The sequence below is a fragment of the Callospermophilus lateralis genome, chromosome X (genome assembly GCF_048772815.1).
Source record: "Callospermophilus lateralis isolate mCalLat2 chromosome X, mCalLat2.hap1, whole genome shotgun sequence".
Lineage (NCBI taxonomy): Eukaryota > Metazoa > Chordata > Mammalia > Rodentia > Sciuridae > Callospermophilus > Callospermophilus lateralis.
The window spans coordinates 41,465,966-41,481,944 of NC_135325.1; the positions used below are offsets into that span (position 1 = coordinate 41,465,966).

At 33.9% G+C, this 15,979-nt stretch overlaps 1 protein-coding gene across 2 annotated transcripts in view; it reads right to left on the reverse strand.

Annotated features, from left to right (window-relative positions):
* The window catches only part of Faah2 (fatty acid amide hydrolase 2), a 144,719-nt gene that overhangs the window by 60,823 nt on the left and 67,917 nt on the right, over positions 1 to 15,979 (reverse strand). For both annotated transcript variants that reach the window (XM_077107303.1, XM_077107302.1), the window contains exons 8-9: positions 11,050 to 11,169; positions 5,508 to 5,619 (exon numbers count right to left, since the gene is read on the reverse strand). In XM_077107303.1, the coding sequence (XP_076963418.1) occupies positions 5,508 to 5,619; positions 11,050 to 11,169 (232 nt within the window). The remainder of the gene's footprint in view (positions 1 to 5,507; positions 5,620 to 11,049; positions 11,170 to 15,979) is intronic.

The window sequence follows — 15,979 nt, forward strand, 5'->3', positions numbered from 1 at the left end:
GTCCTGATCCCCAAACCAGGAAAAGACACATAAAAGAAAGAAAATTTCAGACCAATATCTCTAATGATCATGGATGCAAAAATTTTCAATAAAATTCTGGCAAATTGAATACAAAACATATCAAAAAGATTGCACCCCATGATCAAGTGGGATTCATCCCAGGGATGCAAGGTTGTTTCAACATATGGAAATCAATAAATGCAATTCATCACATCAATAGACTTAAAGATAATAATCATATGATCCTCTCAATAGATGCAGAAAAAGCATTTGACAAAATACAGCACCCCTTCATTTTCAAAACACTAGAAAAATTAGGGATAACAGGAACATATCTCAATATCATAAAGGCTATCTACACCAAGCTTCAGGACAACTACATTCTAAATGGAGAAAAATTGAAGGCAATCCCTATAAAAACTGGAACAAGACAGGGATGCCCTCTTTCACCACTTCTAATTAACATAGTTCTTCAAACACTGCCCAGAGCAATTAGACAGATTAAAGAAATTAACGGGATATGTATAGGAAAAGAAGAACTTAAACTAGCACTATATGCTGATGATATGATTCTACATCTAGGAGACCCAAAAACTCCACCAGAAAACTTCTAGAACTAGTAAATGAATTCCGCAAAGTAGCAGGATATAAAATCAACACCCATAAATCAAAGGCATTTCTGTATATCAGTGACAAAGCTTCTGAGAAGGAAATGAGGAATACTACCCCATTCACAATAACCTCAGAAAAAAAGATACTTGGGAATCAACGTAACAAAAGAGAGGAAAGATCTATACAATGGAAACTACAGAACCCTAAACAAAGAAATCAAAGAAGACGTTAGAAGATGAACAGATCTACCTTGCACTTGCATAGGCAGAATTAATATTATCAAAGTGACCGTACTACCAAAAGCACTACACAGATTTAATGGAATTCTGATCAAAATCCCAATGGCATTCCTCATAAAAATAGGAATAGCAATCGTGAAATTCATCTGGAAAAAGAAGAAACCCAGAATAGCTAAAGCAATCCTCAATAGTAAGAGTGAAGCAGGAGGCATTGCTATACCAGACCTTAAACTATACTATAGTGCAATAGTAACAGAAACATCATGGTATTGACACCAATACAGACTGGTAGACCAATGGTACAGAATAGAGGACCCAGAGAAACCCACCAAGTCTACAATTATTTTATGTTAGACAAAGGTGCCAAAAACATGCACTGGAGAAAAGATAGCATCTTCAACAAATGGTGCTGGGAAACTGGAAATCCATATGTAACAAAATAAAATTATACCCCTAACTCTCACCATGCACAAAACTTAACTAAAAATGGATCAAGGACCTAGGAATTAAACCAGAGACTCTGTGTTTAATAGATGAAAAATTAGGTCCTAATCTTCATCATGTGGGATTAGGCCCCAACATCCTTAACAAGACTCCTATAGTACAAGAAATAAAACCAAGAATCAATAAATGGAATGAAATCAAACTGAAAAGTTTCTTCTCAGCAAAAGAAACAATCTGTGAGGTGAACAGAGAGCCCATATCCTGGGAACAAATTTTTACCCCTCACAATCAGGTAGAGCACTAATCTATAGGGTTCATAAATAACTCAAAAGCTAAGCACCAAAAAAACCAAATAACCCAATCAACAAATGGGCCAAGGACCTGAATAGACACTTTTCAGAAGAGAATATACAATCAGTCAACAAATATATGAAAAAAATGCTTATCATCTCTAGCAATCAGATAAATTCAAATCAAAACTACTCTAAGATATCATCTCTCTCCAAACAGAATTGCAGCTATTTTAAAAACAAATAAGTTGGAGAGGATGGGGGGTGGGAAGGTACACTCATACATTGCTGGTTGGACTGCAAATTGGTACAGCCAATATGGAAAGCAGTATGGAGATTCCTTGGAAATTTGGGAATGGAACCACCATTTGACCCAGCATTCCCTCTCCTAAAACTATACCCAAAGGACTTAAAAACAGCCTACTACAGGGACACAGCCACATCAATGTTTATAGCACCACAATTCACAATAGCTAAACTGTGGAACCAACAGAAGAGCCCTTCAGTAGATGAATGAATAAAAGAACTGTGACATATATACACAATGGAATTTTACTCAGCATTGAAAGTGAATAAAATCATGGCATATGCAGGTAAATGGATGGCTTTGGAGAAGATAATGCTAAGTGAAGTTTGCCAATCCCCCCAAAACAAATACCAAATGTTTTCTCTAATATAAGGAGGCTGACTCATAGTGGGGTAAGGAGGAGGAGCATGGGAGAATTAGATGAATTCTAGATATAGAAGAGGGGTGGGAGTGAAAGGGAGGGGGCAGGGGATCAGCAAGGGTTGTGGAAGGTGATGGACATCATTATCCAAAGTAGGTGTATGAAGACTCCAATTGGCTGTCAACATACTCTCTATATAAACAGAGATATGAAAAATTACAGTATATATGTGTAATAAGAATTGTAATGAAAAAAACAAAAGAAAGTACATGTATAAAGGTATGAACTGGCATGAACATACTCTATATACAAAGATATGAAGAAGTGTACTCTATATGTGTAATAAGAATTGTAATGCATTCCACTGTCATGTATTTTTTTAAAAATGAAATCAATGAAACAAAAAGTAAAATAAAAGTAAATGCTTTTACAAATGTCTTAAAAATAAATAAAAGAAAAAAACAACTATAAAAATAATTTTAAAATCCAGTAGAATAGAGGGAAGTGAACAAGGGAGGGAGGAAGGGAATGTAAGGGGATGTACTGGTGACTGAATTAGACCAAATTATTTTCCATTATTTTATAATTATGTCAAAATTAATATTATTGTCATGTTTAACTCAAAAAACTAACAAAAAAGAAAAAAGTGAATCATGATATTATGTATAACTAGGATTCAATAAAAAAGAAAAAAGCTCAATATTGTATTGAAAATCTTCATTCACACAACTTCGTAGCAATACTTCATAATAGAATTTTATTTGAAAGAATGTATCCAACATATGTTCAAGTTTTTATTTATTTCATAAAATTTCATACACATACATGCAAATTAAGTACCCTGTAAGTGCTTAATAAATGTTAAAATACTTAGCACTTAACATTAAATATTTCTCTGTTTTAAGATAAAGTTTAATATTTTAAAAAACAATTTTTTCTCATTATGAAAGGAACAAATAAGTCACAGAAAATCAGATAAATTTCATATATAAAAATTCAAACAGAAATATAATTCTCAAGGGAAACGTTTATAAACATATTATTTCACTTCATGTAACAATTGTACTAAGTGCAAATATTAAATCTTATAATACAGTTCATACTATATGTGCAAACTTCTACTTCTTCTAATCACCATTATAACATACAAAAACACCTGTGGTATTTATACACTTTCATAAACTTGGCTTTAAATGACTAAAAACAATTCCATCATATTCATTAAAGATAATTTATTTCCTATTCCTCTGTTATTACACCACTGAGTTGTTTCCAAATAACTTATTATAAATCTTGCTGTATTGTTCATCTTTATGAAAAAAAATCATATACAGTGTATGATAGTTTTATTGGAGTCCAGCTCCAGGGCAAAATGGTATGTATGATTTTCAGGCCAAACCATAAACAATTACAAAGGCTTTATCTGGCAAGCTTCACCAGGCATGGTGCATAATTAAGGCACTGCAGTATGTAAAAGATGTAGCAGTCAGTCTGAGACTCCTTTGGAAAGTCATGGTCTTATGCATATTTGTATTACTAAGCAAAGGCACATGAATAGTTTGATCTTTTTACATGAGGCCTTTGGCATAGTCCTACTTCAGGACTTGCCAGCCCTGGGGAGGAGGGAGAAAACTTGATGACACTTTTACCCATTCTGATGCAATATTTAGAATTTTTTACCCCTAGCCCCCCTCTCTCACCCTATCTTATCATTAGAGTCCACAAACTGTTGAAGACATCTGTTCTGAGATCGTAGAATAGTGAGAAGATCCCCACATCTGAAGGTTTTGTCTCTTGTTATAATATTAGAGTAAGTTATGAAAAATTCACTGTTGCTTCCATTTTGATTTGCTTTTGTTTTCTAGCATGACAAATAATAGCTTGGCTATGCCTCTAATGCAAAGGGCCCTTTTACATTATTTAGGGAGATAAAACGTTTTTTTTTTTTGTTTGTTTGTTTTGATTAAGCTAGCAGAAGACAATTCAGGATTTATTTAAATACTTGATGGCAGTATACTACTTTCCCTCAATTGAATTGTCATGGCTACATACAAGGAAGAGAATATTAGTGACTATCATGCCATCAAGATTTTTTTTTGAAAAAACTTAACTCTGTCAAATAATATTTGAATATGTACTTTAAATGATCTTTTTTTTAAAACTACTTCTGTTTCTATCAAAATAACATACCCATTAAAGGCACAATAGAAAACTTTCTGGTAATAGGGACTTCATAAATAGAACTATGTGATTATAAAAATAATAAAAAGAGTTTCTATTTATTCAATATTTACTAGGTTCTCAGATCCATGTTTCCAACTTCCTTAATAAATGAGAAATTTCTAGTGCCTTCAGAATTGTGTATATCTCAGATGCTTTGTGTACACCATGTCATTTAACTGGGAACACATGATATGAAATATATTTCACTTAACCCACTCAATTACAAAGATAGCACATAATTTTAATAATCTTATTTTATAGAGTAAAACAGTAAAAAACTGACAGTATAAACAACTTAATGAGAATAAAACAAGCTACTCTTTGAAAAAGTTATGATTAAATTTCAGCTTGATGTAATTAAAATAATTTATATTCACTTAATTTTTCTCAATATAAAGAATGAGCATACCTGCAATATCCAACTCCCTTGGATATTTAAAGGGATGGCACATATATCACACCAGAAGTACACATTTGATACTCAATGTACATTTTTTACAATAACAGCAATCATCAATTGTTCAACAAGTGTGCATTAACCATGCTAATTTGGTGAGCTTCTGAACTGAACTTATTGTACAAGAGCAGTGATTATTATTTTATAAGTTGACTCATCAAAATATCATTGAGTGGGATTATTTCTAGGGTCAAATATATTGTACAGATTTTACATTTACATATTGAAATCCAAAACACAGAAAATTCTCATCAGATTTAGGAATTGTAATATGAGTGTTTGAAGAGCACTACTTAACTTGGTAGGGATGTAGGCTTACTGCATTATGTATGGTTTCTAATCCAGTAAAATGGTCATCAGAATAAATTTGCAGCAAATGAATGGCGTATAATACACAGGACAGTTTTTGGTACATAATGATAAACTAGAATATGGTGAGTGTGGATAAAGTTATCCATATGTTGCATCTTTCCTCAAATATTGGGAGTGGTACTCATTAGGATATTTTTGGTAGAATGATCTTCTCTTCCCTTAATATATCAAACAAGTAAATCAAAGAAGATGATTTACATACCAATGGAAGGAATAGTGTATACTGACAGACCCAAGCACCATTTGATCAATTCCCAAAGAGGATTAATTGGTTTCCCATGGTCACCAAGGAGATCCACAAATTTTACAGGTTCCTGAGATTTAGGTAAGAAAGAAAACACAAGAATATTTTCTGTAAAAATAGAGTTAATGAACAAACAGACAATATCATTGGCCATCATAGAAATGTGAATCAAAATTATAATGTGATATCATCTTTCCCTAGTTAGATTGTTATTACCAAACAACAACAACAACAACAACAAATGTTAGCCAGGATGTAGAAAAAAAGGAATGCTCATACACTGTTGATGGGAATGTAAATTTATACAAGTATAATGGATGCTACTCAAAAAAACTATACCACATTGATCCAGCTATCCCACTTCTGGATACATAATTAAAGTAAATAAAATCATCATATCAAGGGGATCATATGCCCATGTTTATTTTCACACTATTCACAATAGTTAAGATATGGAATCAACCTAGTAATCCATCAATGGATGAATCAATAAGTATATACATATATATGTATATTCACACATGTATGTACACATAAACAGACTGAAATATTATTCAGCATTAAAGAAGAAATATAAACATAATGTTTATACCTGGGATAGAGAAACTGTGGAGAACAGAACCATCATTTTTTTCCATATGGTTAAATAGTATGTGACTTTGTTCTGAAGTGTTTGTGCTAAACAGGGGTCAGTGGCTTCTTGCAAAACGGTGGTGATAATGGGGATAGCAGTGGACACACATTGAGTTAAAGTATCTATACTTAGATATTCACCTAAGAAGAGGCAACTGAAGATAAATAAGTACATGAAATAGTCCATTGGAAAAAAAAGACAAAGAAGCAATAAGCATCCCAAGAGATGGGTAGACATACAAGCAGCATGAAAAAGCAACAAAATGTCCCAAACTGAAAAGAACACATAGATAATTGACTCCAATGACATGTTAGTAGAGGAAATGTCAGATAAGGAATTTAGAAAGTTCATAGATAACTTGTGCAATGAGCTAAAAAAAAGATGTAAGGATAAAAATTAGAGAGAAAAGACAGGAAGTGAAACATTATTTCAATAAAGAGAGATGATGAAAAAGAACAAAAGAGAAAAACTGTAAATGAAAAACTCAATCAAATTTAAAAATCAATAGATAGCATCACCAATATATGAGACCACTTTGAAGCTAGATTTTCAGGACTTTAAGAAAAAGAATATGATCCTGAAAATAAAGCTGACAATACAGAAAAGACTCTAAGAGACCATGAACAGAATATTCAAGAAACCTGTGACAATATCAAGAGACAAAATTTAAGAATCATTGGTATAGATATGGCTCTAAATTAGAAACTAAAGAAATGCAGAACCTTTTCAATGAAATACTAGAATTTTTTTCAAATTGTAGGAATGAGATTTAAATCCAAATATAATATCCATGTGGAACTCAAAATAGGCAAGATCAAAAAACGTGGTCTCTAAGACACATTTTAATAAAAATTCCTAATATACAGAATCAGGCTAGAATTTTAAAAGCCACAAGAGAAAAACAGAAAGTCAAATTTAGAGGCAGATCAATTCAGATTTCAATTGATTTCTCAGCCCAGATAAAGCTAGGAGGGTTGCAATAATAATGAAATCAGTAATAGGTGCCAAGCAAGAATACTTCATCCAGAAAACTTGTCCTTCAGAATTAAAGATGAAAGAAAAACCTGTGAGAAACACAACAAAAAGAATTTATAAACACTAAGTCTGCACTACAAAACATATGCAATGAAATATTTCATGCAGAATAAAAAATAAAAATGAAAACAAGCATAGGGATGAATTGCACTAGAAGAATAGTTAATTAAAGAAAAATCAATTATGAATTAACCATTAGAAATAAATAAAAATGGCAAGAAATAAAACCTATCTCTGTATGATAACACTGACTGTAAATGGTCTAAACTCTTCAATCAAAGGACATATATTGGAATATTGGATTGAAAAACAAAATCCAAAAATAGGTTGCTTGCAAGAGACTCACCTCAGAAAGACATTGACATATTAAATGCAAAAGATAATGTTTGCCAAAAGTAAGCAGGGTAGTTACTCTCATATCAGATAAAGTGAACTTCAAATAAAAATTAATCAAAAGAGACAAAGATGGTAACATCATAAAGGTTAAACGAAGCATCAAAAAAAGAGAGAAAATGATTGTAAATATTCATGCACCCCCTAAACGTGCATCTATGTACATAAACCTTTCCCGATATAAAGAATTAAATGGATCATATACTGTAATACTGGGTGATTTCAGTACAACCCTCTCACCATGAAATAGGTCGTCCAGACATAAAATAAGTAAAGATTCTTCATAACTGAAAATATTATTGATCAAATGGACTTAACGGACATTTACAGAATATTTAATCCTTCTATGACTAAATTCACCTTCTTCTCAGCAGCTCATGTAATTTCTAAAATGGATCTTATTTTAGATCACAAAAGGAAATCATTGGAAAAAACAAAGTAGAATTTATTCATTTAATGGATAAAAATTAAAAATAAAAAAATGATAAAAATTAGAAAACATTCTAAAATCTGGCAATTAAATAATACTCTGTATTGAATGATGAATAAACAGTATAAGAAATTAGGGGAGAAGTGAAAAAATTCTTAGAAACGTGGGAATAGTGATACAACATTTTAAAATCTCTGGGAGAGTATGAAAGCAATTATAAGAGGACATTTGTAGCACTGACTTTCTACATCAAAAAATGAAAGATACCAAATAAATAATCTAATTTTAGACTTCAAGGCCATAGAAAAAGAGGAATAAACTAACACCAGAATCAGCAGAAGACAGGTAATAATTAAAATCAGAGCTTGGATTAAAAAATTGAGACTAAAAATAATACAAAGTATAAATAAAACAAAGAATTGTTTCTTTGAAAGAATAAGCAAGATTGATAAACTCCTATCTAAACTAACCAAAAGAAACAGAAGATGCAAATAAAGGGATAGAAATAGGAAAAAAGAAGAAATCTATTTCTCTCTTTGCCCATGACATTATCTTATAATTCAGTGACACAGGACACTTCACCAGAAGAATTCTAGAGTTAGAAGTACATTTAGTAAAGTAGCAGGATACAAGAACAACATGTATAATCAATCACTTTCCTATAATCTGAAAATTAATCTGCTTAAAAACATATTTTTTTAATTATGCCATTTAAAATGACTCCAATTAAAATAAAATTAACTGGGTTTTGATTTCCATTTCTCTAATTGCTAGAGATGATGAAAATTTTTTTTCATATGTTTGTTGACTGATTGTATTTCTTCCTCTGTGAATTTTCCAGTTCCTTAGCCCATTTATTGATTGGGTTATTTTATTTTTTTGGTGTTAATTTTTTTGAGTTCTTTATATATCCTATCTGAGGTGCATGTGGTTACAATTTTCTCCTCCTTTATACCCAAGGAACTTAAAATCATCATACTACAGTGACACAGCCTCATAAATGTTTATAGCAGCTCAATTTACAATAGCTAAACTATGGAACCAAACTATATGCCCTTCAACAGATGAATGGATAAAGAAAATGTGGTACATAAACAGTGGAATATTACTCAGCCTCAAAGAATAATAAAATTATGACATTTGCAGGTAAATGGATGAAGCTGGAGAATATCATGTTAAGCAAAATAAGCCAAACCCCCCCTAAAAAAGGTCAAATATTTTCTGTGATAAGTGGATGGTAATCCATGGTTGGGGGCATGAGTAGGTATGAATGAAGGAACTTTAGATTGTGCAGAGGGGAGTGAGGGGAGGGGAAGGGTTGTGAGGATGGGAAGAACAGTGATATGAGATGGACATTATTACCATGTGTGTTTACAATACCAGTGTGACTCTGTATCATGTAAAGCCAGAAGAATGAGAAGTTGTGCTCCATTTGTCTACATGTGTCAAAATGCATTCTACTGTCATGTGGAATGCATTACAATACATTTAAAAGCAAAAAAAGGTAAACAAATAAAATACATGGGGGTTAATCTAATTAAGTAGGTGAAAGACATATAGAGTGAAAACTATAGAACACTGAAAAAAGCAATCGAATAAGAACCCAGAAGATGGAAAGACCTCTAATGTTATTGGATATGTAGAATTAATATTGTCAAAATGGTCATACTATCAAACAACTTATAGAAAATCAATGCAACCACCAAAAAAAAAACAATGGCATTTTTCACAGAGCTAGAAAAAAAATTATAATATTTCTTTGGGGGCTGGGGTTGGGGCTCAGTGGTACAGCCCTTGCCTCACATGTGTGGGGCACTGGGTTTGATACTCCACACCACATAAATAAATAAAATAATGGTATTATGTTCATTTATGACCAAAATTTTTAAAATGTTTAAAAATAATTTGGAAGAATTAGAGATTCATAATAATCAAAGGAATACTGAGAAAGAAGAGCAATGCTAGAGGCATCACAATACCATAACTCAGATTATACTACAGAGTTATAATAACAAAAATAGAATGGTACTGACCCCTAAACAAACATGAAAAACAATTGAATAGAAAACAGAGACAAACCCACATAGATACAGGCAGATGATACCTTGTAATAAAAATTATGGATCATAAAATGTCCATATCCCTTTTACTTATTAAAAGCTTCAGGTACCAGCTATACAATCTTCCTGTTCTGAGGGAATAAGTTATTAGTGAGTGATTATGACCACTGGCTCTGTGTCAGGCATCATATTATAGTTAGGAAAAGAACAGATTTTTATTCCCTTTATGTCTTTTCAGGCTACTAAATTTCAGGACAAATTTTAATAATCATCATGCATGTTGAGGTCCAAATGTAAAGATTGGAAGTGGACCCTGAATGGGGTTTTTGTTACTAATCTTTTCCTTTATTTATGATGCAACACTCTGATTATTAACCTATATATCAGGCAAACATCCTCCGCTTATAGATTTACATAAATTTTTAGGACATTTCCAAGATGTTTATATGAAGAAAAATGTCTATTTCTTTAAAACAAGTTACTTTTTATTTATATTTTGAAAGTAGTAAGGGATTCATGAGTTCTTCTTATTGAGAGGCTGCTACATGTCACACAATTCACAAGGAATATTCTTAATCCATATAATAATTCTGTAACATAAGTATCTACCTAATTTTATCTCTATTGAGGAATAGGTAAATAACCTGTCTCAGATACCAAAACTAGGAAATGGCCTGTGACTCAAATTTGGGCCTATTAGTCTGTATATACAGTAAAGTTAAAATATAAGCTTTAACTGACTTCCATATTATGGATGGGCCTTCTCTTTGATCATACAATCATATATTCTTATACCAGAATATCACTCACTAATCAAAACTTTTCTTTAAATATTTCATTTTTTCTTATTTTTCCTATTTATTTTCTCTATCTCCAAGTGTATGACTTGCAAAAGAATCTCAAAAATCACTTATAGAAAGAAAGAAGAAAGAAAAGAAGTGAACATACCTTTCCATCATGTCCCTTTGTTGACATCATTGTAATCCACAACTGAAAAGAATACTTCATTTCCTTCAGTTTAACATGTTGAACTGAGGCACCTAGAATATTTTCAAGGTGGGCCACAACCTTATAAAATAAATATAAAAATAGACAAATATGATAAGAATTTATACCACTGGATAGTGATGTTAGCAAAATGGCAGACTACGGAGGTTTAAGTTCTTATTCCCCTACAGAAACACCAAAAAATGACATGTAGACTAATATAACATTTTGAGATAACCAGAACTATTTGAGAAACCATGGCAACAAGGAAAATACCTATAAAAGAACACAATCAAATTTCTAGGAAATATCATGGCATTTTTGCTCACCCTAGCCACCCCACTGCATGGGAAAAAGAGCAGTTGGGAGGAAGGTATTTGATTATTGATTCCACCCTCTCTCAGGTTGAAAGTAAAAGAGTATAACTTGCTTGGAAACTTCTTGTTTGTCTTGGGGCAGCCCAAGTGACTGGTTACTGTCTTCCCTGACTTGTAGCACTGACAGGAATTGTAGCATATTTTGCAAATTGAGTTAGAAATTGCTTAATTTAATGGAGTGGTGGGAGCTGTATCATGACTGATCTGCAAAGTTACTGCAGAACTGTGTATGCTTACAGACATAATATTACAGGAAGAGAAATCAAATACAACTAAAGCCTTGAGAATAAGCAGGGGTAAGATACGCTGATTATCCTCAGGATCACAATATTGCTTCTAGATCTGTAACTACATACAAGTCCTAGCACGCCCATAATGGTGAGGTACAAATTTTGACCCACTAGATGCAATAAACTCCTAAAAAAACTTAGTGGTTTTTCAATTTACACAGATAAACATGCAAGGTATAGACATATAAATGGATATTAAACATATAGAACAATGGTGGAAGGAACATAAAGTTGGAATGGGCCAAATGTATTGTTATGGTACTACAGCTCATGGGGTTACAAATGGCTATAAAAAGTTGAGAAAAATGTACTACAAAATGTAGCCTATGGTAAATGAAGTTAAAATTCCAGTCTTCCAGGTGCAGTGGCACATGCCTATAATCCCGGCGGCTCAGAAGGCTGAAGCAGGAGGATCATGAGTTCAAAGACACTCTCAGTAACTTAGCAGGCCCTAAGGAACTCAGTCAGACCCTGTCTTTAAATAAAATACAAAAAGTGCTGGGGATGTGCCTCAGTGGTTAACAGCCTCTGAGTTCAATCCCTGGTATTAAAAAAAATCCAGTCCTGGATTGATATACTACAGAGTAAAAGATCCAAAAACTTAGTAAAGATGGACTATTGATTGACATTTCTAAGTGTTTGGATCTTTTACTCTATAGTAATTGTGAGAAACATCTTTGAAATGCTCTGTGATCACTTTTCTCTGAAAATCAGAAATTACAAGGGTAAGAGCCACTATTAAACTTGAAAAGCTAAATTCCATAGGGATAACTGTATCCCCAAGTGTCAGAGTTAAAGTGGCAGTACTTAATTGACAAAGGTTTTGTAGGCACAATGCCCACCAAAAAAGATTCTTAGAAGAATCAAAGCAGAAATTAGAATAATCTGTCTCACATGGACATATAGCACTGGCTAGTTGATCATTTTCTTAGCAGTGAAATAGATGATAATTCCATTATGCAGAAGAGTCTACATCAATTGAACAAAAGTCTAAGTTGGGGAAAGGCAGGATGGTGGAGTGGAAGTTGACCAAAAATCCTGACTCCTCTACAATCTGCTGTGAGACAACAGCTGATCAGAGAGGAATGCACTGAGACACAATACTGGTCAGAGTTTTGGAGAGACTTAGAAATTCTGGTTGTTGGAACAGAAAACAAGAAAAAATGTAGACACTGAACAGGGGAAGTTTGGGGGAAGTTTAGCAAAGGGAGGAAAAGAAAAATACAATGCTGATAAGTTTCAGAACTAATAGAAAAAAAAGAAAGCCAGACCAAGTTAAGCTGAGGGTAGAAACTGAAAAGCACTTAGCTAGAAGTGCACAGCTTATCTGAAATTGCTGGTGTAAAAGCAGCAGGCAGCCATTTTTGTAGAGACCACACCTAAGCCTACTTTTCTATAAGGCATTAAATTTATATATCTTCACCCCAAATACAGATAGCAACAAATACTATCAAAGGGAATACCTTTGAAATGGGCTGTCTGAGTAATATGTTCATGGACAAGGGGAGTGGCATGGAATGGAAGAGAGAGCAAGTTATGATCAGGGAGTGTGGCATGGGGTGGCAGCAAGTGCCCCAGCTACTGCCATAGGTGTATGAGCCACAGCAGACTGCAGAAGACACCAGGTCTCCACAGTGCCACTTGCAGTGCAGATATAAGTCACTATAAAGTGCTCACAGAAGTGGGCCCCAATAGCCAGTAGAAGACAAATGCAAACAAGCACCACAATGCATACCACAGAAACAGCCCACAGACATGTGTCTCACAGATGTTGGGCACCACGGAGTCTTCTCAGACATATCCACTGACACAAAGGCCCCAGAAGCCAGCAGAAGCTGCCTGTGGTCGAACACTGCCACATGCACCATATAGATAACCTGTAGATATGTGTTGCACAGATGCTGGTGACTGCATGCCCAGATGCAGACCCATCAACACAAGTGTTGAAAACAGCTGCCACAGACCTCCAAAAGGCCACCCCGCAACATTACCACAGGACTACTGAACTGATGTGATGTTATCTGCCATTCCCCAAGCATCCCAAAATCTACACAGATGAGCTCACATCTGTTTTTACAACTCCAGGCACACAAAACATTTTTAGAGATTCACCAAATCTGCATCTTCAATGAAGAAGAGACATGAATGCTAAGCCACAGACAACTTGTCATAGTTTCCTCTGACCCTCCAAAAAAGCTATGGTGCCTGTAAAAACCAAAAAATTGAGGGAGCCTCCTATACTTGCATCTGAAGTAGGCTGGTTAGGTTTTTACCTCCATGAATGAAGAAACATAGAGATAAAGATAGAAGATGTGGGCATTTAACTATCTTCCCCAAAGCTGATGAAATACAAATCTGGAAGTTCTCCCAAAATGTCTCCATCTCAAATGTTCAGTATGATATGACTTAAAATTCTCTAATGTCAGGATTTAATTTCATAGCAATATTTTCTGTATGGATTCGATAGGTATCCCTCTATTATTTAACATCAAATGCCTTAATCTAAATCTATGTTTCTTTTAATGTTTTAAAACCTTAATCATATTTAGTCTTTCTATGTTTATTATCTGTGTTCATATTTATACTCTTTCATCTTTGATATGTCTTTTTCTTCTTGCATTATCTTTTTCTGTTTATCCATCCCCCTATTTTTTTCTTTTTCCCCCTGTTCTTTATGTTTTCCCTTATCATGCACTACATAGTTCAATAGTAATTGTACATTCATTAGTACCTAATTTATCAGCTTTTTCTAGAGCATTACTTTCATTTTCCACTATTGGATTAGTGGAGTTGTGCAGAACCTTTTAAATACCTTTTTAAGTAGATGGTATTAGTCAGCTTTTTGTCATTATGGCCAAAATCCTTTCAAAGAACAACTAGAGGAGAAAAGATTTATTTGGGCTCATGTTTTCAGAGGAGTCAGTAAATGGTCGGCTGGCTTCAAGGTAGAATCATCATGATGATAGTGTATGGTGGAATATGACAGCCAGAAATCAGAGTAAAAGACAGTAACAGGAAGGGGAGGGGATATATATATATATATATATATATATATATCTCCAAATATATACCTCCACTGGCCTCCCTCTTCAAGTCATGAGCCACCTGCCTACAGTTACCATTCAATAGTCCATTCAGATATCAATGGTTTATGGATTAATCTGTCAATGAGTTCAGAGACCTAATAATTGCCTAAAAGTCTCACTTATCAAACTTGCTGCATTGAGGATCATACTTTTGATACGTGACTACTGTGGCGACAGTCCAGATCAAAATCATGAGAGGTATATTAGTTTGTGTGCTTGTTCTGATATGATTTTGGGGATTACTATCTCCACTAAAACATTGATGGTGACTTAACATAGTAGTATGATCATGTTGAGTGGGATTTTTGACATTTAGACATATATCCAACATGGCAAAAATAAAGCAGCACATTAAAAACTTCATACGAGAATATGATATAATCATTCCATCTAGTGTGTAAAAATCAATATAGAAATATGAAAAACAAGGTAAAAACCTGCCCCCCAAAGTATATAACATTTCAATAACAGATTCCATAGTTATCAAAGCATAGGAAAAAACAGATAAAGAAATAAAAATGTTGATTGTTATAATAATCAATGAACCAAAAAAAGATCTAAGAAATAAACTAAGGATATAAAAAGCATTATAATAAGGAGATACAGATAATGAAAAAGAAACACACAGAAAATCTGAAAATGAAAAATGCAATTTATCAAATAAAAACCTCAGGTGAAAGGCACATTGATAAACTAGATTATGTAGAAGACAGTATTTCAGGCCTTGAAGAAAATGTATGAACTTGAATACTCAGAAAAAGAAGAAAAAGAAGACCATGATCCAACATGGCGGCCGGCGAGGAAACAGCACTCTCAATATCTCCACATTAACGGGATCAGAAACACTCATTAAAACAGCTACATTCTACCTACTGAGGATCATCTAGCAAAATTCCGTTGAAAGAAGACCTGCCGAGAATTAGTAAGTTTATTAGACGTGACAGTTTGCCCCAGACAAGTGAAACTTGACCCGCGGGCGCAGAGTCCAATCCCACGGCCACCGGCCGCTTCTGCAAGCGGCAGGCGGCCCAGAGCAGTGCGGCAGAAGGGTCCCCGCCCGGCCAGCAGACAGCTTCCGCCATCCCGGCTACCCTGGCGGCCCTGCTCTTGCCCTGCAAACAGCCACCCCGCCCGCCTG